General features: G+C 50.7%; 1 protein-coding gene across 4 annotated transcripts; it reads right to left on the reverse strand.

Moving 5' to 3' along the window:
• Positions 1-3,385: 3,385 nt before the first annotated feature.
• Positions 3,386-23,405, reverse strand: LOC133361464 (KH homology domain-containing protein 4-like). 4 transcript variants are annotated; one of them, XM_061580382.1, is made up of 11 exons: positions 23,271-23,405; positions 18,590-18,749; positions 17,579-17,692; positions 17,065-17,144; positions 15,079-15,131; positions 11,667-12,115; positions 10,452-10,663; positions 9,794-9,854; positions 8,093-8,141; positions 4,995-5,188; positions 3,386-3,900 (listed from the first exon to the last, which is right to left on the reverse strand). In XM_061580382.1, the coding sequence occupies exons 1-11, from the start codon at positions 23,300-23,302 to the stop codon at positions 3,412-3,414; spliced, it is 1,893 nt and encodes a 630-aa protein (XP_061436366.1). In that variant the 5' UTR covers positions 23,303-23,405; the 3' UTR covers positions 3,386-3,411. The 4 variants fall into 4 exon arrangements, with proteins under 4 accessions (XP_061436366.1, XP_061436367.1, XP_061436365.1 ...); XM_061580383.1 differs by having other exon boundaries at positions 11,733-12,115; positions 17,579-17,695; XM_061580381.1 differs by having other exon boundaries at positions 3,386-3,897; positions 17,579-17,695.
• Positions 23,406-25,897: the final 2,492 nt, after the last annotated feature.

Genomic DNA, 25,897 nt, shown 5'->3' on the forward strand with positions numbered 1-25,897 from the left:
GTGTGAGTCTGTTTATGGGCAGTGTTGAGTCTGTGGGCAGTGTTGAGTCTATGGGCAGTGTTGAGTCTATGGGCAGTGTTGAGTTTGTGGGCAGTGTGAGTCTATGGGCAGTGTTGAGTCTATGGGCAGTGTGAGTCTATGGGCAGTGTTGAGTCTATGGGCAGTGTTGAGTCTATGGGCAGTGTTGAGTCTGTGGGCAGTGTTGAGTCTATGGGTAGTGTGAGTCTATGGGCAGTGTTGAGTCTGTGGGCAGTGTTGAGTCTATGGGCAGTGTTGAGTCTATGGGTAGTGTTGAGTCTACGGGTAGTGTTGAGTCTATGGGCAGTGTTGAGTTGATGGGCAGTGTTGAGTTATGGGAAGTGTTGAGTCTATGGGCAGTGTTGAGTCTATGGGCAGTGTTGAGTCTATGGGTAGTGTTGAGTCTATGGGTAGTGTTAGTCTATGGGCAGTGTTGAGTGTGGGTAGTGTTGAGTGAGGGGCAGTGTTAGTCTATGGCAGTGTTGAGTTGATGAGTAGTTGAGTTGAGGGGCATTGTTGAGTCTATGGGTAGTGCTGAGTTGAGGGTAGTGTTGAGTCTATGGGCAGTGTTGAGTCTAGGGCAGTGTTGAGTCTATGGGCAGTGTTGAGTCTATGGGAAGTGTTGAGTCTATGGGCAGTGTTGAGTCTATGGGTAGTGTTGAGTCTATGGTCAGTGGAGTTATGGGTAGTGTTGAGTTGAGGGGTATGGGTGTTGAGTCTATGGGCAGTGTTGAGTCTATGGGTAGTGTTGAGTCTATGGGCAGCGTTGAGTCTATGGGCAGTGTTGAGTCTATGGGAAGTGTTGAGTCTATGGGCAGTGTTGAGTCTATGGGTAGTGTTGAGTCTATGGGAAGTGTTGAGTCTGGGTAGTGTTGAGTCTATGGCAGTGTTGAGTCTATGGGTAGTGTGAGTCTATGGGTAGTGTTGAGTCTATGGGTAGTGTTGAGTCTATGGGCAGTGTTGAGTCTATGGGAAGTGTTGAGTCTATGGGCAGTGTTGAGTCTATGGGTAGTGTTGAGTCTATGGGAAGTGTTGAGTCTATGGGTAGTGTTGAGTCTATGGGTAGTGTGAGTTGGGAGTCTATGGGTGTGAGTCTGTTGAGGTAGGTGATGTGTTGAGTCTATGGGTAGTGTTGAGTCTATGGGTAGTGTTGAGTCTATGGGTAGTGTTGAGTCTTGGGTAGTGTTGAGTCTAGGGGCATTGTTGAGTCTATGGGTAGTGTTGAGTCTATGGGAAGTGTTGAGTCTTGGGTAGTGTTGAGTCTATGGGTAGTGTTGAGTCTATGGGTAGTGTTGAGTCTTGGGTAGTGTTGAGTCTAGGGGCATTGTTGAGTCTATGGGCAGCGTTGAGTTGAGGGGTAGTGTTGAGTCTAGGGGCATTGTTGAGTCTATGGGTAGTGTTGAGTTGAGGGGTAGTGTTCATCTATGGGTAGAGTCTACGGGGAGTGTTTGATGGGCAGTAAGTGCTTTATACTGAACCTCTTTCGCACTGTACATAGCGAGCACCCCCCCCCCACACGAATGGAATCCAAACCACCGATGCCGCCTCCAAACGTGAAATCTATTTGCAGGCGGCTGCGTTCAGCGCTCGTCAGGGAGAGAAAAGCGCGGCGAGACCCGCGACGGAGACTCGTACTCACCGGAGAAAGTGCGTCTACGACGATAAAACACATTACGTCGGAGACCTTGATGCTGCGGCTGCTGCTACGTGAGCAGCGGCGCGCACAAGCAACAAATAAACTCGCTCGTCAACCGTGTGAGACCGTACGTAGCAAAACGTGCCGACCGGAGGAGCGGGATTAGAACCGTTTGGCCTTAAAAAGGCAAAGTAAGTAACAGGCGACGTTTCAGGCAATGGCCCTTCTTGGGAGCACGTGCTATGCGCTTGCTATGCAGCAAGGCCCTTGCCCCAAGTGTTGACGACCACAAGTTTCTAAAAAAAAAATTCTAATGGGGTTTTACTTATCATAATATAATCCAAAAGCCACTTTTGTTATTTTACGTTCGTATTATTTGTTTCATCATGTATATTTTATATATGTTTTTGTTACTTTCAAGGCAGTGTTATTGCCGAATGTAGAGTCGTTGTTACTCTCGACAGCGATAGCGACATCACGCGTACAATCGTGGCAACACAGAAGCAGCACTGGTTGATTCAGCTGCCGCAAAGACAAAAAATATCCCCACCCTCCCGACAGCCGACACAGACTCTAGGAGCAAGTGCTGTTAGTGAGCGCCTATTAAAGTTGGCACGATGGGGGGGGGGGGGGGGGGGGGGGGCGGTGTAGACAACACCTCGCCCGGCTGCCTTTGTCTCCCCGGTGTTGATGTCTTACACAACAGACCACGTACCTTTTTAAGGCTGAGTCGAACTAGGGGAAGCCCAGGAGAGATTTGGATAATTGTTATAATAGCTGTGCAATCAACTCCAGATTTACAACGCAATGCGCTAACAACTACACTACCGCTCCACCCACCTCGCCACAACACACTCTCAGTCGTATAAAGATCCCCCATATAATCTTTAACAGACTGTTGGCGCAAGCGCTATTAGCGAGCACCTACGAAGGCTGGTACAGCAGACGAGGGGGTGGGTGGCCAGCACCAGGTTACTCATTTGATGCCGAGTCGACCTAAGGGAGGCCCAGAACCACAACAGGCAAAAACTCTGAATGCAGGTTTCTAAACGTGGAGGGAAAAGCCGGAGGACCCGGAGAAAAATCCACGCCACCACGGGGAGAACACGCAAACTCCAAATATATAGGCTTCAGGGTCGGGATTGAACCCACAACCTCCTGTGTATACAAGGCGAGGCAGTTAAGATCTTGCCAACGCGGTACACATAGCACCAGGAACTCATTTGGATGTATATATGTTGAGCTTCTTTTGCACCGTACGTAGCCACCCATGCTAATCGGACCTTGGGGAGGCCCAGGACCGGTTCAGATAATCATCACTGGTGTTGAACTTGAGCGGGAATCAAACTCGGCTCGCCGGCTTCGTAGCTCAGTGCATCAACCGCTGGGCCACCGCTCCCCCCCCACACATTCGCACAAGCACAGGCAACACGCACTCAAGAGCCACACACTCTGCAGCAACACCGCGTGTCCCACATCGCAGGATGCACTCACACAGCGGGGTTTCCGATCCATGCAGGAGAGAAGAGCCGGGGCAATTCATCGATTAGTCAAATAAAAAGTAACAAAAAAAGGTCACTCCCCCACACATCCTGCCTTGCAAAGGCAGGGAACACCCTATAAGCCACATCCACCGCCCATCACCTCCCGTCAAGCGGCACATGGGAACAGAGGTGAGACGGTCTTCTTACCTTCCCTCCCCCCTCCCACCCGCCTATTTTGGCAGCGACACGACCAAGCGGGAGAACGACCGAGGTTCAAATGAAGCGGCTGCCCTGGCTAATACTGCAGCGCTGGCGTACTAACAATAATGTGCCTTTCGCTTCAGAGAACGTTAAAGACCCCGTGACGTCATTCACGAGAGCGGCAACATTTGCGTGCCGGCGTGACGGTCCAATTTTGAAAGAAAAAAAAAAATCGAATCGCACCGCTAATGACCAAAAACTTGGCAGGACACTGCTGAACAAAGCGTCACTGACAATCAGGGAGGCTTTCCCGGATAAACCAGGCGTCATAGTCGTACTAATAGTAACAAAATAATAATAATAACGATGATGACGACAGTCCTGTGCCCTTGCTGTGGAGAACTGAGCGGGTGGCGCGATGTGGCTAGTTACCTGGTATCCAAGCAGCCTGGACGGGTCGGCCTTGTCAAGCTCTTCCACAAAGCGCCGCTTGCTAGCTGCCACCGTCGCAGCTGGCTGCTGCTGCGTCTGCTGCGCCTGCTGCTGCTGTGGCTGCTGCTGCTGGAACACAGGGATTGGAGAACATATACTCTTAGTCACGTAGGTAACAAAAATGAAATAAAAACTAATAAAAATAAAATAAAAATCACGACGTTTCAGAGGCAACACAAGTCTCCGTCATCAGGTGCGACCGTCACAGCCAGATTTGCTGCAGCAAATAATTTTTTACTGTAGTGCGCACACTACAGTAAAAACATTTTTTGCTGTGGTTGTCCCCACCTGATGACGGAAGCTTGCGTTGCCTCCGAAACGTCGTGATTTAGTTTATTTATTTTTTCACCTACGTGCGTGACTTTACCGAAAGAACCAGAGAATATAAACCCTATTTATAAAAAAATTAGTTTTTTTTTATTTTACCAGCCAAGACCCACCGAGCTATACAGCCACCAATGATAGCGAATCGGAGTGGCTCATCACGTGGAAATTTATAGCAGCCGAATACTCTAAAACGCGTGTTTCTAAACGTGGAGAGCAAAACCGGAGGACCCGGAGAAAAATACACGCGACCACAGAGAAAACACCCAAACTCCAAATATACAGCAGCAGGCGTCAGGGGTCGGGATCGAACCTACCACCTCCTGTACCACCAGGCGAGGCAGATAACATCCATTCTACACAACAAAGACTCATTTCCTGGCAGCGATTTCAGCCGCACCACCTCTACATAACAAAAAGGCTCAGTCCCTTTTACACGCACCTTTACATCATCAGCACCTAGTTTACACAACAAAGGCTCATTCCTAACAGTGTGCTTCAGCCGCACCGAACCTCACAAAAATAATATCCAGGGCCCACCTTGGCTCCTCCCACCCTCAACAAGTATATATACAAGGACCGTTTTCTTGGCATTTCTCTCACTTGATACAGCAGTCGTGCTGTAACGGTTCCACCTGAAGACGGAGGCTTGTGTTGCCTCCGAAACCTCGTGATTTTTATTTTACTTTTATTAAAATTAAATTTTTTACCTACGTGACTTCACCGAAAAAACCTAACAATATGAATCCTTGCAGTCACGAAAGCTTCAAATCTAGAATCCAGCAGGTTGATCGTTCACGGCTTCTGCTGCCGATGAAACAAGCGAGACCGCTAGTTACCTGTACGGGCGGCTGGTACATGGAGGCTGGAGCGGGGTACTGTGCGTACGCCAGTCCTTGCGCATTCGTCGAAGGCGGCTGCGGTGACGGCGTCGGCATGCCGTCAGGGCCCAGCCACGCCGTTCCAACCGGCTGTGCTTGCATGGCAGGGCGGTACATGGACATCCTGCCGTAGTTGTTCATCTGCGAGTAGCCTGCGCGATAGCGGAGACACACGGGGAGAGGTGAAAGGCAGCAGACGACTTCTGTCACATTGTATTTTTGTAACACTTCCGACAGAGGCTGCGTTGGATGGCAGCGCAGCGATAATGCTTGCGACCCGCAAACAAGAAAGGCCTAGAATCTTATTCTTGTGTGGAGATTCTATGTTGCTGCCCCTGTTCTGCAGAGTGTGTGAATGTGCAGTTTGTACATTCTGCCCCTGTTCTGCAGAGTGTGTGTGTGGAGTGCGGTAGTGTAGCAGTTAGCGTGCTGTGCTACGAACCCGCTCAATACCAAGACAAGTGACGATTATCGGAACTAGTTGTGGGCTTTTCCCTCCACATTTAGAAACCTGCATTCATAGTATTTGCCTGCTGTGGTTCTGGGCCTCCCCTAGGTCGACTCGGCATCAAATGAGTACCTGGTGCTGGCCACCCACCCCTTCGTGTGCCGTGCTGGCCTTCATAGGTGCTCGCTAACAGCACTTGCCTCAAGAGTCTGTTAAGGCCATACGGGGGATCTGTCTTGAGAATTTTGTATATTACTGCCCCTGTTCTGCCGATTGTGAGTGATAGTGTGTGGAGTTTGTACACCCTGCTCCTGTTCTACAGAGTGTGTGCGCGAGTATGTGGAGTTATTATGTTCTGCACAGTGAGTGTGATAGTGTGACGAGTCGGTACGTCATCCCTGTGTTCTGCATCAGTTTCATTTATTTGGTATAGGCCTGCGAGCCATTCGGCTCTTGAATTGGGTGCAACCACAACAAACAAAAAACAAGAAAATGAACAAGAAAACATCTTAAAGTGACTATGTGACTATGTGCAAACAGAAAATCCAAGAAAAGACAGCAAAATATTGCAGAAAAAGCACCGTACACCAACGCTGTGTGCAAAAATCCCAGTGGGATGCAAGTTAAACAACAACCACAAGACAACTTAGATTAAGGCCATCAGTCTAGCTACGTACTACAACAAACATGGCCAACCAAAAAACTTTCGAAATCACCAAAATAAAGCCATAAAAGCAATGTAACAGTGATCATAGGAACTGTGACCGAATTTTTACAATAACGACATAAACAACATGTACCACCAAACCCTGCAGCCATAGCTGGCTGCATGAGTCACTCCCGCCAAGCTATCTGATTTCCTCCCGTGAATATATTTAACGGGTGTTGCCCATAACATTGCAAAGCTGAAAAATGATCTACAAGTCACTCAATTGGGATGACACATAGCGGCAACACCGTTCCCCCCCCTGCCTACTTGGATAAACCTGCAGAATCTTGGGACACAGCGAGGCTTTCCTGGGTAAACATGCAGAATGTTGAGTCAGTTCTGTGTGTACATCTGTAATAGGCAGGCACTAAAACTCTGGCAAAGATAATTTACAATCAGAGGTCGCAAACGGGTTTTGATTCCTTACCCGTACCCGGCCGCACCAGGGTCGCAAATGGGTACCCGTACCCAGCCGGGTACGGGTACCCGTTCCCTGCCCGCACCCTACCCGAAATGAGTGACAAACGGTTACGCACCAGTGACTCACGGCGTACCTGTACCCGGCCGCACCAGGGTCGCAAACGGCTACCCGTACCCGGCTGGGTACGGGTAGCCGGGTATCGGGTACCCGGTTGCGACCTCTGTTTACAATACGAGCACACCTGCAGCTGCTACGAGAGACATGTCCTCTTAAAAACGGGCCACACTGCACCATCGTCTGTAACCTGGAAGGCACTACGGCAGTAATATAAATCACTCCATGTTTTATTATTGACGTTTGACTTGATACGCAACGTTCTACCGACAGCGCAACTGTTCAAAAGGTCGATTTCAAAATTGGTCATCAGAATTTTTGTTTATAATCGTGAGCCTTATTTGGCCACATTTTGCAAACAAGTGGAGTCTCCGAATCGTATCTACTCCATCTCTCTCTGACCTCTCCTCTGTGTGTGGCTACGAAGAAACGGAACAAAAATCCGGTCGGATCGCGACACGCCCAAAACCCGGTAAAGCAAGTGACGATCCGGTGGCGTTGTAGGTGAGTGTAGTACGTCCACGCCCACGGGGTTCAGGGCGGAACAGCTCGGATCACCGCCGTTTGATCTGGGAGGGCAGTATCGGCACGAGCGCCAAACCTCGCGGCGCTCCACCTTCTAGACCCTCCCCCGCTCGCGCTCGGCTACTCACGGTGAAGTACAAAAGAAAACCGCACTCGCGTGTGACACCACCGCAGCTGCCGCGCGCAGTTTTCAGAGGCGCGAGAAACCGCGGACGATCGTTAAGGGCAGCCAGAACTGGCGCCCCCCCCCCACCCCATTACCTAAGCTCTGTGATCCTATATTGAGTATATTTGTTCAACTCCAGTCATGCGTGTGTTCACGCACGTGGGAGAAAACCGGACAACTTAAAGAAAACCCACTCATGTAGGAAGGTGGGGAAGGTGTGACACTCAATCCCTGGGGGGAATTGAACCCACTTGCTGTACTGCCACCATCTCCTGGCAAAGCCCAGTGGGTTTGCAAGTTTTTCACGAATCTGTGTATATGACGGAGCAGCCCTGGCTGCCTCCGCTGGATCACCGGCCACGTGCAGCATCGCCAGCAGCGCCACCTTCACCAACACCGCCGTAGCAACGATAGAACCCGTAATCTTGGTTTTTTTTGCGTTATATCGCATATATATACACACACACACACACACGTGTCGTTAAACCTGCCACCGCCCGACAGCACTTCACCAAAGTAGTAACTAATTAGCACGTTTTGTTTAAGTAATTGGCTATGTGGGGTGCTGGCGGGTTTAACGACACATTGATATTTACGCGATCTACCCAAACAAAAACCTTTATTACGAATATTGGTCACGAAAGGCGATCACGTGTCAAACAGAACTGCTTACCTGCCTGACCGCTCATCGAGTTCTGGTAAGCACTGTACTTGTCATGAACCTGCAGAGACAGACAAAAAACAGAGCAACCCTTCAGAAAGAATTTCGATTTAAAGCTTTCGTGACTGCAGGGATTCATATTCTTGGTTCTTTCGGTAAAGTCACGTAGAAGGGAAACAATAAAATAATATAAATATAAAACAACACAAATTCTCACGACGTTTCGACTGCAACACAAGCAATCATCATCAGGTGTGAAATCAAGTCACGTTAGAAGGGAAATAATAAAATAATAAACGGATAAAATTCTCACGACGTTTCGACTGCAACACAAGCAATCATCATCAGGTGTGAGATGCACAGCAAGAAGTCGAGTCAACGTCTTCTGCAAGGAAATGTGGTCTCATTTGCACGCGTGGCCCGGCTCACCAAAATGACAACGGTAAAAAAAATATCCGCTATCTTTGTAAACGTGAGCTGTAGCTAAAACGCTCTCTGCATAATGTTCCCCGAGCCCAAAGGGAATTGGACAGTTGTTCCGATTAGCTAAGCGACAAGCGGGACTGCGGCTCCGTACCCAAACGTAACCACAAATCGTGACAATTACCGGCGTTACGATTAACTTTGCGATAGCTGAAGCAGTCCCGAGGGGCAAAAAAAAATCTGCACTGGCCGGCGTGATAATGTACGGTCAGTCAGTTTATTTCAGGTTAAACACCCTAGGCGATGGAGGGTTTTTTTTATCAATGGTCACATGGGAAGGGAGGGTTTGCAGAAGGGGGGGTGCATCGACCAAAAACAGATTTTTAAAAAATAAACGTGATGACTAAGTAATAAACAAACTAGAACTATGTACAATGTAACTCTAAGCTATGCAAAATAACCACGATATTCATGGCATGAGTGAGAGGAAACCCACGTATGGCATTTCCATTTATAACAATAAGGAGACCAACTACATTTGCTGTGTGGAATATAACCCCATGACCTGCACAGGGAAAGAAAAGACTCCTTCCCCGAACAGTTGCACCAGCACGAGAGTGGCTTTCAAGTTAAATCAAGCTACGTGATGTCATCCGTAGAATCAAAGATGATTCCAATCGGGAACACGCTGCGATTAAATCACTGCAATCACTCCGATGGCAAATGATAATTAACACATTCCTGCGGAGGGAGCTGGTAGGAACGTTGGGTTGCTCGGTCAATGGCCAGGGTCAACGGCGGCGTGGTGTATTCCGCAAATATGCCCGACTGTGAGGGCGGGCACAAGCCGGCGTGAGTAGGTTAAACGTTGCGTTTTATAAGGGCATCACAGGGTGACCAGCCCCTCCTCCCCACCCTCCCCACCCCCTCCCCAACCAGCCCCACCCTCCCCTCTCCACCCAGCCCCACCCCTCACATTGTTGGGTGCACGACGGACGGACACAATAATCCCCTGTGGGCTGGTGGAACCAGGAGGTTCCTACCAGTATCAAGCTACGTGATGTCATCCGTAGAATCAAAGATGATTCCAATCGGGAACACGCTGCGATTAAATCACTGCACGCGCAGTTGTGGAAAATCTATTCTCCGATGGCAAATGATAATTAAAAATAAGGTGACTACACCTTTGATTCAAATTGCGCTGGGTTATTTCATCGCGGCTTATTCAGGCGGAGCCCGGCGATCGACACCGAGCGCTGTGCATGTCGCACCCCTTGAACGACCACTCACCGTCTGGAGTAAATCCTCGCAGAGTTTTCTCGCCAAAGCCAGCTTCTCTGGTCTGGGGTGGCTGGGAATAACAGATTTTTCAAGGCAGGTTTAGATACGGCCAGTGGCTGGACAAAACGAGTAAGACCCCTTCATCATCATCATTATTTTTTTGCGTGTTTCGCATATCGTTACATCTGAAAGCAAATGAAACATGATATAACGTATCAACGGCATGCCCACATATCTACAAACAGCTAATTACTCGACACAAAAGAGAAACACGTAGGGAAACAAAGAAAGAAACAGATCCCCCGTATAGCCTTCACAGACTGTTGGGGCAAGTGCTGTAGCGAGCACCTCTCAGAAAGACCCACACACACGGACATCCCCACAAAGGCAGACACCCACCCACCCACCCACCCACGCACCCACGCACCCACGCACCCACGCACCCACCCACCCACCCACCCACGCACCCACCCACCCACCCACCCACCCACCCACCCACGCACCCACTCACCCACGCACCCACCCACCCACCCACGCACCCACGCACCCACCCACCCACGCACCCACCCACCCACCCACGCACCCACCCACCCACGCACCCACCCACGCACCCACCCACGCACCCACCCACCCACGCACGCACCCACCCACGCACCCACCCACGCACCTGATGTAAATGTAGAGCGGCTCGAAGGCCTCGCGGCCGGACGCGTGCTCCATGTAGCCCGAGCTGCGGCCCCGCAGGTGAACCTTGGCGCCGGTCTCGCGCACGATGTGCTGCAGGTAGGAGCCGCCGGGGCCCTCCAAGGAGGCCTTGAGGCCAAAGGCGGGATCGGCGTGCTCCAGCCCCACAAACACCTTCTCCTGCACATAGTGCATCTGCAAGGGAGCGTTGCGGAGCCGGTGACGACCGAGTGCGTGCGGGAGAGCGGGCACACGATGGTACCCGTGGCAAGTCACCATCGCGGACCTCGCAATCTTTTATTTACATTAACCTTTTGTGTAACGATTCACGAGACCGTTACAATAGTTCGCGTGTCCCCCTCCCGCCCCCCCCATCGCACAAAGCCGACCCTACGCGACTGGCATAATGTCACGACGGACCTCCGCGAGACCTGGCAACGGGAGACCGTGGCCAGAAGATGATGAGGACGACAACGATGATGAGAATGATATTCTATTTATTCTTACATATGTAGTGACAATAGAGCCTGCATGCGGTGCGAGGGAGACTAGTAGTGGCCACGGGAGGTAATGACGGGGGTATCAGTTGTGAGTGCGTAGGGACTGGTGACTACGGAAATGTTCGAGAAGGGAGCGTGGTCAGGTGACGGAAGAGGGCGGTGGAGTCTGTGGGTGGAGCGAGCGTCCAGAGTCAGCGAGAATGATCGAGAAGGGGGGCGTGACCTCGTGTCGGTGTACAAGGGAGATGTACGGGAGACTTGGGGCTGTTGCAATGGGCGTCTCTCCACCTGATTATCAAGTGAACGGGTCTTCAATCAAGTTCCATCTCAAGAGAAGTGTGACAAGTCGTCACTACACATACGATGGCAATATGTTCAGGAACTAAATGCCCAACGTTGAGATCGGCTGGTCAGGACGAGAGGTCCTCAGGAGAGTTTGTGTAGTTCTGCTGCTCCCCCTTCGTTGACGCGGCGTAGAGACGTTGCGCTCCTCACAGCCGACCAGTCACGCGTTTTAAATATCACCAACACTGATAAACTAATTTTTTGTGAATTGCTTTTCGTATTTAGTTTGTTGTTCATGCAACCACTGGGATAGGGCACATGCAAACTCCAAATACACAGCAGGCGCTAGGGTCGTGATCGAACCCACGACCTCCTGAAAACCAGGCGAGGCAGTGAACATCTGGCTCACGTACTCCGGGCTGCAGCTGAGCGAGCGGTGCGGACATGCGGAAGCCGGACGGCGGTGCCGAGTAACTCGCCGGCGGGGCGAACGCATTCCCCGTCGGGTGGGAGTACGCAACCGGCGCCGCCTGCGGCACCACCGGCATCGGCGGCTGGTGGTAGGCGGGCGCCGGATGGTATGCAGGCGCCGGAGTCTTGACCGCGGCGGGCGACGCAAAGCCGACGGTCGGCAGCGGCGCCGGCGCCGGCGCGTACAGCATCCCGGACGTCGCCCCCGCCGTCATCGCCGCGGCCGGCGGGTACGTGGGCACAGCTTCGGCCGCGAAGCCGCACGGGGGGGGCGGCGGTTGGGAGGTCGTGCCGATGCCGGCGACGCCGGGGTCGGACAGGGACACGCGCTCGTACAGGCCGTTCCCGCGCACCCACGCGTCGATCTTATCGTTGATCATCCGCACGGCCACTGCGGGACGGCAAGGAAAACAAAAACAAGACGAGATGAGATCCGATCTGAATGCCGGCGAGTTCAGCTCGGCGAGGAATTTTAATCTGTGCTAACCGCCGCACTACCCCATGGGCACACACACTCGTACACACGCACACACATGCGCACACACACGCCGTCAGTCGCCGCCACCACCACCACCACGCGCCGGTGCGAGACAGTGTACGGCGTTCGGAGAGCGACCGGTGAAACGTCGCAACTCTGTGCGGACTCCTCTCACGATCCATCGGATGGGCGTCGGGAGTTGCTCGAAGGAGAGCGCTCGCACTGCGCTAACGAACTCGGCGACGAGAGTTCGACTCCAGCTCATGGTCAACACGGCTTACGATGATCTAAACCGCTCCTGGGCCTGCCCTCAAACGAGCGCTTGGTGCGGTGTGTAAATATTGCCACGGGGGAGACGATGCCGACCGCGTGTGGTGTTGATCACCCGGCCCCCCTCGTGTGCCATGTCGGCTTTCACACATGTTGCCAACAAGGCTATACCGGGGATTTTTTGTCTCGTCATTTGTGCATATGTAAATGTATAATCGGTCAGAGCGGTATAATGTAAACCAATTGAATACGTTAGTGTAAACACACATTGGTATGCTGCTGCTACTCTATTGTAACACTTTCCAACTAAGACCAAGAGTGTGAATGCATTGAGAAAAAAACTGGACCGTTTTGAGCAAAGTATTGCCCAGTAGAAAACCAAAGCAAAAAAACATTTAAAAGTATACTAAACTATTATTCATAATGTAGTAGTTAGTGTTAGTTTTCAGAGGGGGGCCCCACTTTCGACGAAAAGACATCATCAGTGCGAGGGCCGCCACACCGCCTACACAAGTGGTGTTTTCACATTTGTGTACTGTCGGGGGGGGGGGGGGGGGTCACGTCATGGGCCTCACTAAAGGCCCCCAGGGGCCCGTTAGTGGTGGCCCCGGACCTCGCAAATGCAGAACACTGATGTAGCACACTCGGTATTCGCGCCACTCGTCGTTGAGCGCAGGGCGATCGTCACCAAGGAAAGGGGCGCGATGTCTCATGGTCACGGCCTCAGTCACATGACCTCACGGCCACCGCCTCACGGTCACGAGCTCTCGGTCACGGCCTCAAGGTCACGGCCTCAAGGTCACGGCCTCAAGGTCACGGCCTCAAGGTCACGGCCTCAAGGTCACAGTCACAGTCCGCAGCGGTTTCGGTAGGGGAGGGGGGCGAGATGAATCCGCGTGTAATCCCAGGAGTAAATTTTGCAGGCCCATTTTCAAATTGAGCAAACGCGGAGGCCGCGATGCCGGTACGCACCGGCATTGCGCAGCGCTGTAGGTGAGTGTCAGTGCGCTGTAGGTGAGTGTCAGTGCACCAAACCCACGGACTCAGGGTGTGAGGCATCTCGTGTCACCGCCGTTGTTTGATCTGGGAGGGCAGTATCGGCAGGAGCGCCAAACCTCACGGCGCTCCACCTTCTAGACCCTCCTCACCCCCCCCCCCCCCATAGGCCGATTTCCCGCCGATAAAAAGTTTGTCACAAGCGCAATAGCCATCAATAAACGAAAAGCCAACACTTGGTAATGCAGGAGGGTCGTGTGTTCGATCCCGACCCTGACGCCTGCTGTGTATTTGGAGTTTGCGTGTCTCTCTCTCCATCATTATCATCATCACGGTGGCTAGGAGATGTTAACTACCTCGCCTGGTCTACAGGTCGTGTGTTCGATCCCGACCCGGACGCCTGCTGCTGTATATTTGGAGTTTGCGTGTCTCTCTCTCATCATCATCACGGTGGCTAGGAGATGTTAACTACCTCGCCTGGTCTACAGGAGGTCGTGTGTTCGATCCCGACCCGGATGCCTGCTGCTGTATATTTGGAGTTTGCGTGTCTCTCTCTCATCATCATCACTGTGGCTCGGAGATGTTAACTACCTCGCCTGGTATACAGGAGGTCGTGTGTTCGATCCCGACCCTGACGCCTGCTGCTGTATATTTGGAGTTTGCGTGTCTGTCTCTCTCTCTCTCCGTGGTCATGTGGATTTTTCTCCGGGCCCTTCCGTTTTATCCCTCCACATTTTAAATCAACATCACCAAGGGTTTAGAGTAATGTGCCTGCTATATATGTCCACACGACGATAAGCCACTTCGTCGAGTCACCATTTGTGATCGCCAGGTTTATTCGGTAGCTGTACGGCCTTACCTGGTAAAAATAAAAAAATGCTGCTCCCCAATGCGTCTCTTACTTTTTTTCATTTTTAAAAACACGATTGCCGAGCGCGGGCCCAAAAAAAATGTCAAGCGGCCAGCATCGAACCGCGCCGTCGAAGACAAAACGAATTAACTTGCGCCGATACATTTTTTTTTTGGTCGGGTGGTGGAGGGCTTCACGTTTCTGACACGACTACGCCGAGACGACCTCACAACTAAAGAAATAAATTGTGAACCGTCACGTCGGTCGTGAAAAACTACGTACGAGATTAAGCGCTATCAAAGTGGTGGGGTAATAAGGGTTAATACTGATTTAAAGCTTTCGTGACTGCAGGGATTCATATTCTTGGTTCTTTCGGAAAAAGTCACGTAGAAGGGAAATAATAAAAAATATGTATAAAACAATAAAAAATCTCACGAAGTTTCGACTGCAACACAAGCAATCATCATCAGGTGTGAAAATTTTCTTGCTGTGGATTTCACACCTGATGACGATTGCTCGTGTTGCAGTCGAAACGTCGTGAGAATTTATTTTATTTTATTATTTCCCTTCTAAGGGTTAACACGTTATTTGAAATGACCAAGGTTATTATTATTTCAAAAGCTTGGGGAAAGAAACGACGGGGCAGCATTACAAATGGGGAGCAAGTGTGGGGGTGAAACAGTGCAGACGGGGCTACATCCCAATAGCACGGTTGGCTACATGCAGTGCGAAAGAAGTTGACATGCATTCTGGTACTCACAGCTCACACTATCCGCGCCGCTCCCCTTGATATGAAGGTGAAGTGGCTGGTCACTGTCAACAAATGAACGATTTGCACAAAATTAAAACACAAACCTCAAGTTGAACCAATTAAACAGGCTTCATGGTCACACTTATGTCCGAGCAGATGATCAAGGTAAGGTAAAAGTGTAAAAACAACGAGCATACCTTTACCTTACCACAATACAATCACTCTACCCTACCTTTTACCCTTTAGCAGGTAAGGTAAAAAGCAACGAGCCTACCTCTTTTACCCTACCCTTTACCCTTACCCCTTGGCATGTCGACACCTTTACCCGGTAAAAAGGGTACAATTACCTTTCCTTGCCGAGGCCTAGGTCAAGGCTAGAGAGAGAGAGAGCCCAAACAGCAGCAGGTGTATTGCCGAGCGCACGTGTTCAGCCCATTTCATGCAACGGATGCTTTGTGCGTTTAGTTTGCTGTCCTTGCCCCCCCCCCGCACCTCCGATTAGCACGGTCGGCTAAGTACGGGGTGTGAAACAAGTGCAAGGAATATACAACAGGCGTGTTCAGAACTGCTCGTGGTGCACACGCACAAAGCAGCACTGAATTTCGATTTAAAGCTTCTTTCGTGACTGCAGGGATTCATCTTCTTGGTTCTTTCGGTAAAGTCAGGTAGAAGAAAAATAATAAAATAATAAAAATAAAACATAATAAAATAATTCTCACGACGTTTCGGCCACAACGCAAGCAGCCGTCCTCAGGTGAAGAACAGGTCTGTCGGGGAGACAGCGTCTGAATGTCTCCCCGACAGACCTGGTCTTCACCTGAGGACGGCTGCTTGCGTTGTGGTCGAAACGTCGTGAGAATTTTTTATTATGTTTTATTTTTATTATTTTATTACTTCCCTTCTACGCGACTTTACCGAAAGAACCAAGAAAAAGCAGCACTGCTCCATGACTCCGCATGAGCAAAGCCATCCCCCTAACAGATGCCGCGTGTATCCTGCACCACCGATAAAAGAACCACGGCCCTCAGGAAAGGGGCATCAACCTCGTTTGTACGGCATTGTTCTTCATTAGCGCATGTTTAGCATTAGAACATCGTCTGTAAAATTCACACGCGATGAATTCTTACACGCGCAAGGTATAGCGTGAACAATGATCGATGTTTATTGATGATTCAATGTGAAGGACGCTGCTCATGTGGCGGTCAACAAAGCCTTCATTACAGAGGTCGCAAACGGGTTTTGATTCCTTACCCGTACCCGGCCGCACCAGGGTCGCAAACGGGTACCCGTACCCTACCCGATACCCGGCTACCCGTACCCGGCCGGGTATCGGGTAGGGTACAAGTATTGGGTACCCGATTGCGACCTCTGGGATGAAGCTATGTTGCAGGCGCGGGTGGGTTGATTCTAGGAACTTGAATTGTGTGAAGAAACAAGACGTTGGGAAATGAGTGACAAACGGTTACTCACCAGTGACTCACGGGCCTACCCGTACCCGGCCGCACCAGGGTCGCAAACGGGTACCCGTACCCAGCCGGGTACGGGTAGCCGGGTATCGGGTAGGGTACGGGTATCGGGTACCCGATTGCAACCTCTGCTTCATTATTGAAGACTCATGGGTAACACAACAGGTGACATAGCAGGTAACACAGCAGGTAACCAAGGCAAAGATCCCCCCCCCGTATAGCCTTCACAAACTGTAGGGGCAAGTGCCGTTAAGCGAGCACCTACGAAGAGGGGTGGGGGCGGCCAGCACCACGATCAGCCGCCTTTGTCTCCCCAGTAGCGACGATATTTACTACACACCGCACTCACAATCCACACAAGCTCACACCGACGCTCTGTCGAACACGGGAAGAGAACTTACAACCGCCACACAGAAAGCCGCCAGATTCGGTAATCGAACCTGGGCCCTTCTTGCTGCAAGGAACAAGCGTTACCACGAAGCTCCCGTGCAGCCCTATGAGCAAGTTCATTATTAAGTAGCCAACTTACTCGGGAGAAGCCACTGCCTTTTCCTCCAGAGTCATATAGCGCCCTCTGGTTGACACCACTGTGCCCGTCTGCTTACTTATCTGCAAATACAAGAGACAAGTTTCGATTTAAAGCTTTCGTGACTGCAGGGATTCATCTTTTCTTGGTTCTTTCGGTAAAGTCACGTAGAAGGGAAATAATAAAATAATACAATTTTTTATTAAATTCTCACGACGTTTTGGCCACAACACAAGCAGCCGTTCCTCAGGTGAAGACAGAGTTGTGTGAAAGACAGCGCTCCAATGAACACTGCTAAGCTTGGCAGCGTATTTTACGCTGGGTGGGAGGAGAAGATCGCCTTGACAAAGGAGTTTACATATCAACAGAAGAATGTAGCATTGAATAAGCCGTGTTAATGTGAGAGAATTAGCAGGATGTTAAAGTCAAAAATTAGCATGTAACCATTTTATTATGTTGTATTTTTATTTTATTATTTCCCTTCTACGTGACTTTACATCATTGTCGTCGTTAGTACCTCCTCCTGCACTTGCACGAGGGTGATCTTGTTGCGACTTGCGGCAGGGATGTCGTTGATGTCCAGGTTGACCTGCACCTTCTCATGGGACGACTTCGTCATTCCAGGAATAACCTGCTGCTCACACAAAGACAAAGATCCCCCGTATAGCCTTTAACAGACTGTTGGGGCAAGTGTCGTTCGGGAGCACACATGAAGGCTGGAACGGTACGAGGGGGTTGGTGGCCAGCACCACGCCCGACCGCCCTTGTTGTCTTTAGTGGGGATGTTTACACACCGCACCAGGTACTCATTTGAGGCTGAGTCGACCTAGGGAAGGCCCAGGAGCGGTTCAGATATTCGTCAATGGCGTTGGCCGTGAGCGGGAATCGAACCAGGGTCGCCGGGTTCGTAGCGCAGCGCTCTAACCGCTCCCCATGCGCACAAGCGCACACACGCCGTCAGTGGCCATCACTACACGCCAGAGGTCGCAACCGGGTACCCGATACCCTACCCGATACCCGGCTAACCGTACCCGACCGGGTACGGGTACCCGTTTGCGACCCTGGTGCGGCCGGGTACGGGTAGGCCGTGAGTCACTGGTGAGTCACCGTTTGTAACTCATTTCCCAACGTCTTGTCTCTTCTCACAATTCAAGTTCCTAGAATCAACCCACCCACGCCTGCAACATGGCTTCATCCCAGAGGTCGCAATCAGGTACCCGATACCCGTAGCCTACCCGTACCCGGCCGGGTACGGGTAGAGTACCCGTTTGCGACCCTGGTGCGGCTGGGTACGGGTAAGGAATCAAAACCCGTTTGCGACCTCTGCTACACGCTGGTGCGAGACATTGTGTTCTCCTATAATGTGGAAGTTGTGTTCCTGAAGACTAGCACGCGACCTAACCCAAAAGAAACCTGTATTACGGATAGTGGTCACAAAAGCCTACGTGTTGAAGTGGCCTGATTGATCGTGGGCTAAGAATGACGGTGACGATGATGACGACAAAGACGTTGTGGCTGGAGCCCGCACCGTGTCGTTGCCGGTCTTCACGTTCACGTTGGCGGGCGCCTTGAGCTTCCCCCGGGCCACCAGCATGTTGTTGATGCGCGCCGCAGCGGCGGCGGCGGCCTCCAGCGCACACGGGACCCGATCATCGCTGGTACCCGCCTCGTCCCACTTGCTCCGCCGCCTGCATCCCACCACCACGCACAACGCGGAGAGCCACCGTCAAAACATATTACACTACTATAAAGTCCATAACCAAGGGTTTTTTTTGGGTTAGATGGCGGAAATATAAATGTGTCATTAAACTCGTCGCTGCCTGCCACAGACAATTCATAATCAGAGTATTTATTCATATAAAGCCCTTTTTCTCAGATGTCCAGTAGACGCGGGTCAGATTTTTTTTCCGTAATGGTTTGTCGCGTAAACAAGACGTGCCAATTAGTTACTGTCTTCTTGGTTCTTTCGGTAAAGTCACGTAGAAGGGAAATAATAAAATAATAAAAATAAAACATAATAAAATACAATTCTCACGACGTTTCGGCCACAACGCAAGCAGCCGTCCTCAGGTGAAGAACAGGTCTGTCGGAAAGACAGCGTCTGAATGAGCACCACCACGCTTGGCAGCGTATATTTAAGCTGGGTTTGCTTGGGATACGACGCGCTTGCTCGAACTTGTATGGGTCGGGATGAGTCTCCGCGTACACAATACTGTTACGGCTCTAACAAGCCGTAACAGTATTGTGTGGGATGACCAGACAATGTCACACTTCAGGAACATTCTTAGAAAGCAAAAACAAACTTCAGTGGACAGGTTTTTAGTAAAACTCAAACCTGGTGAGCCTCAACCAGGTCCAAGTCAAGAAAAAGACAGAAAAAAGAAAAACCCCAGAATTTCAGCTTCCTGAAGTTTTAATGGAAGGATATACGTAATTTTCGGTATAAGTCCTACCTTCTGGAACGAATTCACGACGTATACCGCGATACCACTATATTATCAGAGCACGTTTATTTAGATGTTTTGCCACAAGTATGTGCGATGCCTTGCAATACGCGCGTCGATTTGGTGTTTGAACATCTTAACACCTCCTGGTTTATCGGCAAAAAGGGTGAAGCCTATTCTTATTCTTTCACCATTTTTATCCTTCCAAAAATTTCCCACAGATACAGGATATATTTTACTGGTAGGAACCACCTGGTTACACCAGCCCACAGGGGATTATTGTGTCCGTCCATCGTGCAGGGAGGGGCTGGGTGGGGAGGGAGGGGCTGGGTCGGGAGGGGCTGGCCACCCCGTGGTGCCCTTATAAAACTCAACGTTTAATCTACTCACGCCGGCTTGTGCCCGCCCTCACAGTCGGCCATATTTGCGGAATACACCACGCCGCCGTTGACCCTGGCCATTGACCGAGCAACCCAACGCTCCTACCAGCTCCCTCCGCAGGAATGTGTTTGCTTTTGTGACCAAAAAACTAGAAAGCCCCTTGGGTTGGATTCACCTTTCTGTGTGACGTTTTAACAGTCTCAAACTGTTCTAACATGGCTTTCCTCCCACAGATAAAACATTTTACAGCATAAGCACACACTGTAACTGGCATTAGCCAAGCAACATCTTGATGCTGAGAAGTAACCTTACAAATAACCCCATGGCAGTTACACAACTCGAAATAATCATTAGCGTTGTTGTGGAAAACAGTATACTGCTCCATATCCGTATCTTGAAATAAAAACATCTTACAACACATCATCCACGTGGCCGTCTGGGAGTGTATAATTTCGGCAGCATTGATTAGACACAAGCAACTATGGAGAAGTTACGACATTCAGTGTTTCGTCAGCAGTCTAATACATCAATGCTGGTGAACTGCTGATCTTACCTGGCATGGACCGTACCTTTGTGACAACGATACTAAATTATATTATCATACCTGTCAACCCTTATCAGTGCCTACCTTATCACAGACCAATTCAGACCTTATTGGTCACCCCGTGCGCCGTATGGACCTGAAAATTAAATTTTCCTGTACAAAAATACAGATAAAGCGTAGGGTTGACAGCTACGTATTACACATAACTCAAAACTATCATTACTGTCGCTGTGGAAAATATAAATGCGGATATGACACATCAATATCGAATCCCCACTTAAGACTTTGCAGGACCCTTTCGAAATAATTGAGGCTTTAAAGGCTTTCCTTGGTAGACACGTGTCATCATAGATTATGGTACACGTGTATTCTATTCTTGCGCCTGGCAATGTTGTCAGTAAGCTAAATGTGTACCCATCACTCACTTCTGATGTTATTCGTTCGTGGGTGTAGTTACATTACAACGTAACTACACAGTACAGGACATGTAGCTCTAACAGGCCCTGTTGTCAATCCACTGCTGGATAGGGGTCTCCCCCACGCCTCTGTGGGACCGTGGTGGCTTGATGGACCAGCATAGCCACTGGGGGGCTGCACTTTTACATAATCTAGATTGAAAACGAATTTATTTGGAACAACTTTTTGTGTTTAGTTTGTTGTCACACACCCCCCGCACGTCCGATTAGCGCAGTTGGTTATGTACGGTGCGAAAGAAGTTCAACGTACCCTCACAGAGACCCACAGCCTCACACAGGGACCCACAGCCTCACACAGGGACCCACAGCCTCACATAGAAACCCACAGACTCACACAGGGACCCACAGACTCACACAGGGACCCACAGCCTCACACAGGGACCCACAGCCTCACACAGGGACCCACAGACTCACACAGAAACCCACAGACTCACACAGGGACCCACAGCCTCACACAGGGACCCACAGCCTCACACAGGGACCCACAGCCTCACACAGAAACCCACAGACTCACATAGAGACCCACAGCCCCACAGAGAGACCCACAGCCTCACAGAGACCCACAGACTCACACAGAGACCCACAGATTCACACAGGGACCCACAGCCTCACAGAGAGACCCACAGACTCACACAGAGACCCACAGATTCACACAGGGACCCACAGCCTCACAGAGAGACCCACAGACTCACAGAGACCCACAGATTCACACAGGGACCCACAACCTCAGAGACCCACAGACTCACACAGAGACCCACAGACTTACACAGAGACCCACAGACTCACACAGAGACCCACAGACTCACACAGACGACCCACAGCCTCACAGAGACTCACACAGAGACCCACAACATCACACAGAGACCCACAGACACACACAGAGACCCATAGACTCACAGAGACTCATAGTTTGTTGCCCTTCCCCCGAACGTCCCATTACATACACACACACACACTCATGAATATAAGACAATAATAATGTAGAAATAATAATGTAGCTATTGAACATTTAAATCGTAAGATGTGGATACAACAACAGTGGAGAAGTAGGGGGGAGCTCATCACACAACACGGAACACTACACTACATACACAAACACACACACTCATGAATATAAGACAACAATAATGTAGAAATAATAAAAATGAAGCTATTGAACATTTAAACGCAAGGTATAGATACAACACGAGTTGAGAAGTCGGGGGTGAGATCGTCACAACACGGAACACTACACTACATAAACACACACACACACTTATGAATATACGACAATAATAATGTAGAAAGAATAATAATGTAGCTATTGAACATTTAAATAGTAAGCCGTGGTGGATACAACAGTTGAGAAGTAAGGGGAGCTCATCACACAACACGGAATACTACATACACAAACACACTCATGAATATAAGACAATAATAATGTAGAAAGAATAATAATGAAGCTATTGAACATTTAAATTGCAAGGTCGGGTGGATACAATACGAGTTGAGAAGTAGGGAGGAACTCATCACACAACACGGAACACTGCACTACATATACACACACTTATGAATATAAGACAATAAGAATGTAGAAAGAATAAAAATGTAGAAAGAAAAAAAAATTTAGCTATTGAGCATTTAAATCGCAAGACGTGGTGGATTCAATAACAGTTAAGAAGTAGGGGGGGGAGATCGTCACACAACACGGAACACTACACTACATACACAAACACACACACTCATGAATATAAGACAACAATAATGTAGAAAGAACATTTAAATCTTAAGATGTGGTGGATACAACAACAACAGCAGTTCCGGGTGTAAAAGTGAAACTTAAAATGGCGAAGCCGTTGTCACCACCAACGACTTCTCGCACAAACTCCACTAAAACCTCCCCTCGCGTCTCTCTAAAATTACACAAACACATTCATTACACACATTTAATCGTCGCGTTACCACGCGCCAAATTACGACACGAAGGGAAAGATTAATTAAAAGAATAGCGACATCGGTGGGGGAGCCGAGGTAGGCGATTGATGGTGAGGAGAGGGGGGGGGAGGGTTGCAAGGCCGCGAAACCTCCGCGGAGACGGAGCGACGGAATCTCTTCGCGTTTTGCTTCTACGCCGGAGCCGAATAAGATCGTTAACAACACACAACACAACACAAACACACACGCAACGTACGTGTGTTACACATCCATCCAGCAGCGAACGGACCACGACTAAATCACCTCAAAGCCTAAGGCCTACACGAGAGAAGCCTAAGGCCTACACGCTTGAAGCCTTCGGCCTTCCGCTTTCTCAACACAAATTCTCACCTCCTCGGCAAATGCTCACGACAACACAAACAAAACAAATCGAGCACGCAGGCTACTCACGCGGGTCTCAGCGAAGCCACCTCCGTGCTCATCTCCCTCACGCACGACGCGTCCAGAGTACAGAGGGCCGACTTCGTTCGCGCCCTTTGTCCGTCGGCCAAATATCCCTGTGGCCCAACGAGGCGTATGACGTCACGGCGGCGGCAAGGGCGGCAGTGACGTCATCGTGTTTGGTAGGGCGTGACGTCATGTATCCCGCACGCGAAGAAGCCGTTGAGGGCGGGTGCAAGACCCCCGCCAGGGAGACTGTGTGAGTCTGTGGGTGTGTCTGTGTGAGTCTGTGTGTGTCTGTGTGTGTGTCTGTGTGTGTCTGTGTGTGTCTGTGTGTGTGTCTGTGTGAGTCTGTGTGTGTGTCTGTGTGTGTGTCTGTGTGAGTCTGTGTGAGTCTGTGTGTGTCTGTGTGTGTGTCTGTGTGAGTCTGTGTGCGTCTGTGTGTGAGTCTGTGTGTGTGTCTGTGTCCGGCAAAACAACCTCCTACCTCCTCGCGGTGCCGGACGGGCAACACTGTCGTGGGCAGTGCTGTGGGGGGAGGGCCAATGCCCATTGGCCTCTCCCCTCATGGCGTCTGTGACCACCACAGTGGCTAAACGGGGGCTCTGGACGGGTGTGAGGGGCTGGTAACCCCTCCACCTTCAATTCATTACCACTAAACCACGAATTAAACATAAACCTGTAACAAATAAGCTTGTGCCGGAGGCCCCGGGGGGTCAGGCTTTTATGACGTCTCCTGGCCAAACCCCATTTGGCGGAGCCAGGAGATTGAATTTTCACCCTCGGGGCTCCTCCAGAAACAACAAAAAACCATTGCGGATGGCCACGTGGAATGTTCGAACGCTCACTGCGGAGGAGAGGCTGCCACTCCTCTGTCGGGAGCTGGACCGGTACCGCCTGGATCTCTGTGGCATTCAGGAGGTCCGGTGGACCGGTTCTGGCTCCTGCCACCATGAGGGGTGGACAGTCCTCTACTCGGGGCAGGAGACTGCCAAACAACAGGGTGTGGCTCTTCTTCTGAACAAAAGAATGAAGGGGGCGTGGGAGCGTGGCGGTGAGGTGTGGGAAGCTGTAAGCCCCAGGATACTTTGGGCTCGCCTTCCCATCAACCAGAGGCGAGGAGTGGTGGTCGTGGTTACTTATGCCCCCACCGAAGACGAACATCCGTGGAGGGATGCAAGCAAAGCCGATGAGTCAGACGCTTTCTATGACGTCTGTCACAGGTGCTGGCTAAAGTGGCCACTCGGGACAGAGTCATCTTGTTGGGTGACTTCAATGCCCGAGTTGGTCATGATGCTGACACCTGGTCTGGAGTGATTGGAAGGCATGGGCCAGATCAGCTCAATAATAACGGTAGGAGGCTGCTAGATTTTTGTGCAGCCCATGGGCTTGTAATTACCAACACGCTCTTCCGGCATCGGCGCATCCACACAACATCATGGATACATGCCGGGTCCAAGCAAGAACATCTGCTGGACTACATAGTGACGGACCAGCGGATGCGAACCCATGTCCTTGACACCAGGACCTACCGTGGAGCTGATCTGTCCTCTGACCATCGACTAGTCATCTGTAAGATGCGCCTGCCTTTCTTCCACTCCGGTGGTGGGTGTACACCCAGGATCCCATTCCAACCAAAAGTGGCCTGGTCTCAGTTAGCTGATGAAAGTTGCAAGCGAGAATTTCATCATCGCTTGCAGCTGGGGTTGGCATCGTCCCCCACTCCACCTGATGTCGAGGGTAAATGGGCGAGGTTTAGGACTGTGACTCATGCAGCTGCAATGGCTGCTTTGGGTACGCGGTCCAGACCTCCCCAGAAACCCTGGCTGACAGAGGAGGTGTTCAGGTTAATTGAGAAAAAGCGACAGGCCCACTCTCATCGCCTACAGCATCCCACGTCAGAGAATGAGGAGGTTTACCGCAGCCTTCGCTCGGAAGTTCGGAGAGCCGTAAGGCGTTGTAAGGATGGGTGGTGGTCGCGGGTTGCTGAGGAGATGGAGTCTGCCTCAGTGGCCCGTGATCACAAATCACTATTTAACTCCATCAAAAAAGTAACCTGCAGCGCCACACCTATTACCATCATTAGAGGAAAAAACGGTGATCCAATCTCCGACCCCCAGGAACAGGTTTGCAGATTTGCTGAGCATTTCTGTGAGGTTCCTGGGGGAGGGAAATTCTCTCAGCCAGGAAAACATCATGGCACAAAGTGGGGATAACCCTGCTGAGGCTGCGGTGCCTCAAATATTGGAAGAGGTCACCCCCTGTGAGTGGCTGGCTGAGGTTCCAGCTGTTGAGGAAGTACTGAGGGCGATCCGGAGTCTGAGACCAGGGAAGGCACCGGGCAGAGATGATCTCCCAAGCGAAATGCTGAGGGAGGGTGGCGTTTATGCACAGACTGCCCTATATGACATCATAACAACAGTCTGGACCACTGGACGGGTTCCGCAGGACTGGAAGGATGCCCTGGTGGTCCCCCTCTTTAAAAGGGTGACCGCACAGACTGTAACAACTACAGGGGCATCTCACTCCTCAGTGTGCCGGGTAAGGTCCTGGCAAGGATTATTCAACATCGCCTTGCTAGGCACGCTGAGGAGGGGCTTGCGGAACCCCAATGCGGTTTCAGGAAAGGGCGGTCC

The sequence above is a fragment of the Lethenteron reissneri genome, unplaced genomic scaffold, assembly GCF_015708825.2.
Source record: "Lethenteron reissneri isolate LAM-NWPU_2019-01 unplaced genomic scaffold, ASM1570882v1 scaffold_1089, whole genome shotgun sequence".
NCBI lineage: Eukaryota > Metazoa > Chordata > Hyperoartia > Petromyzontiformes > Petromyzontidae > Lethenteron > Lethenteron reissneri.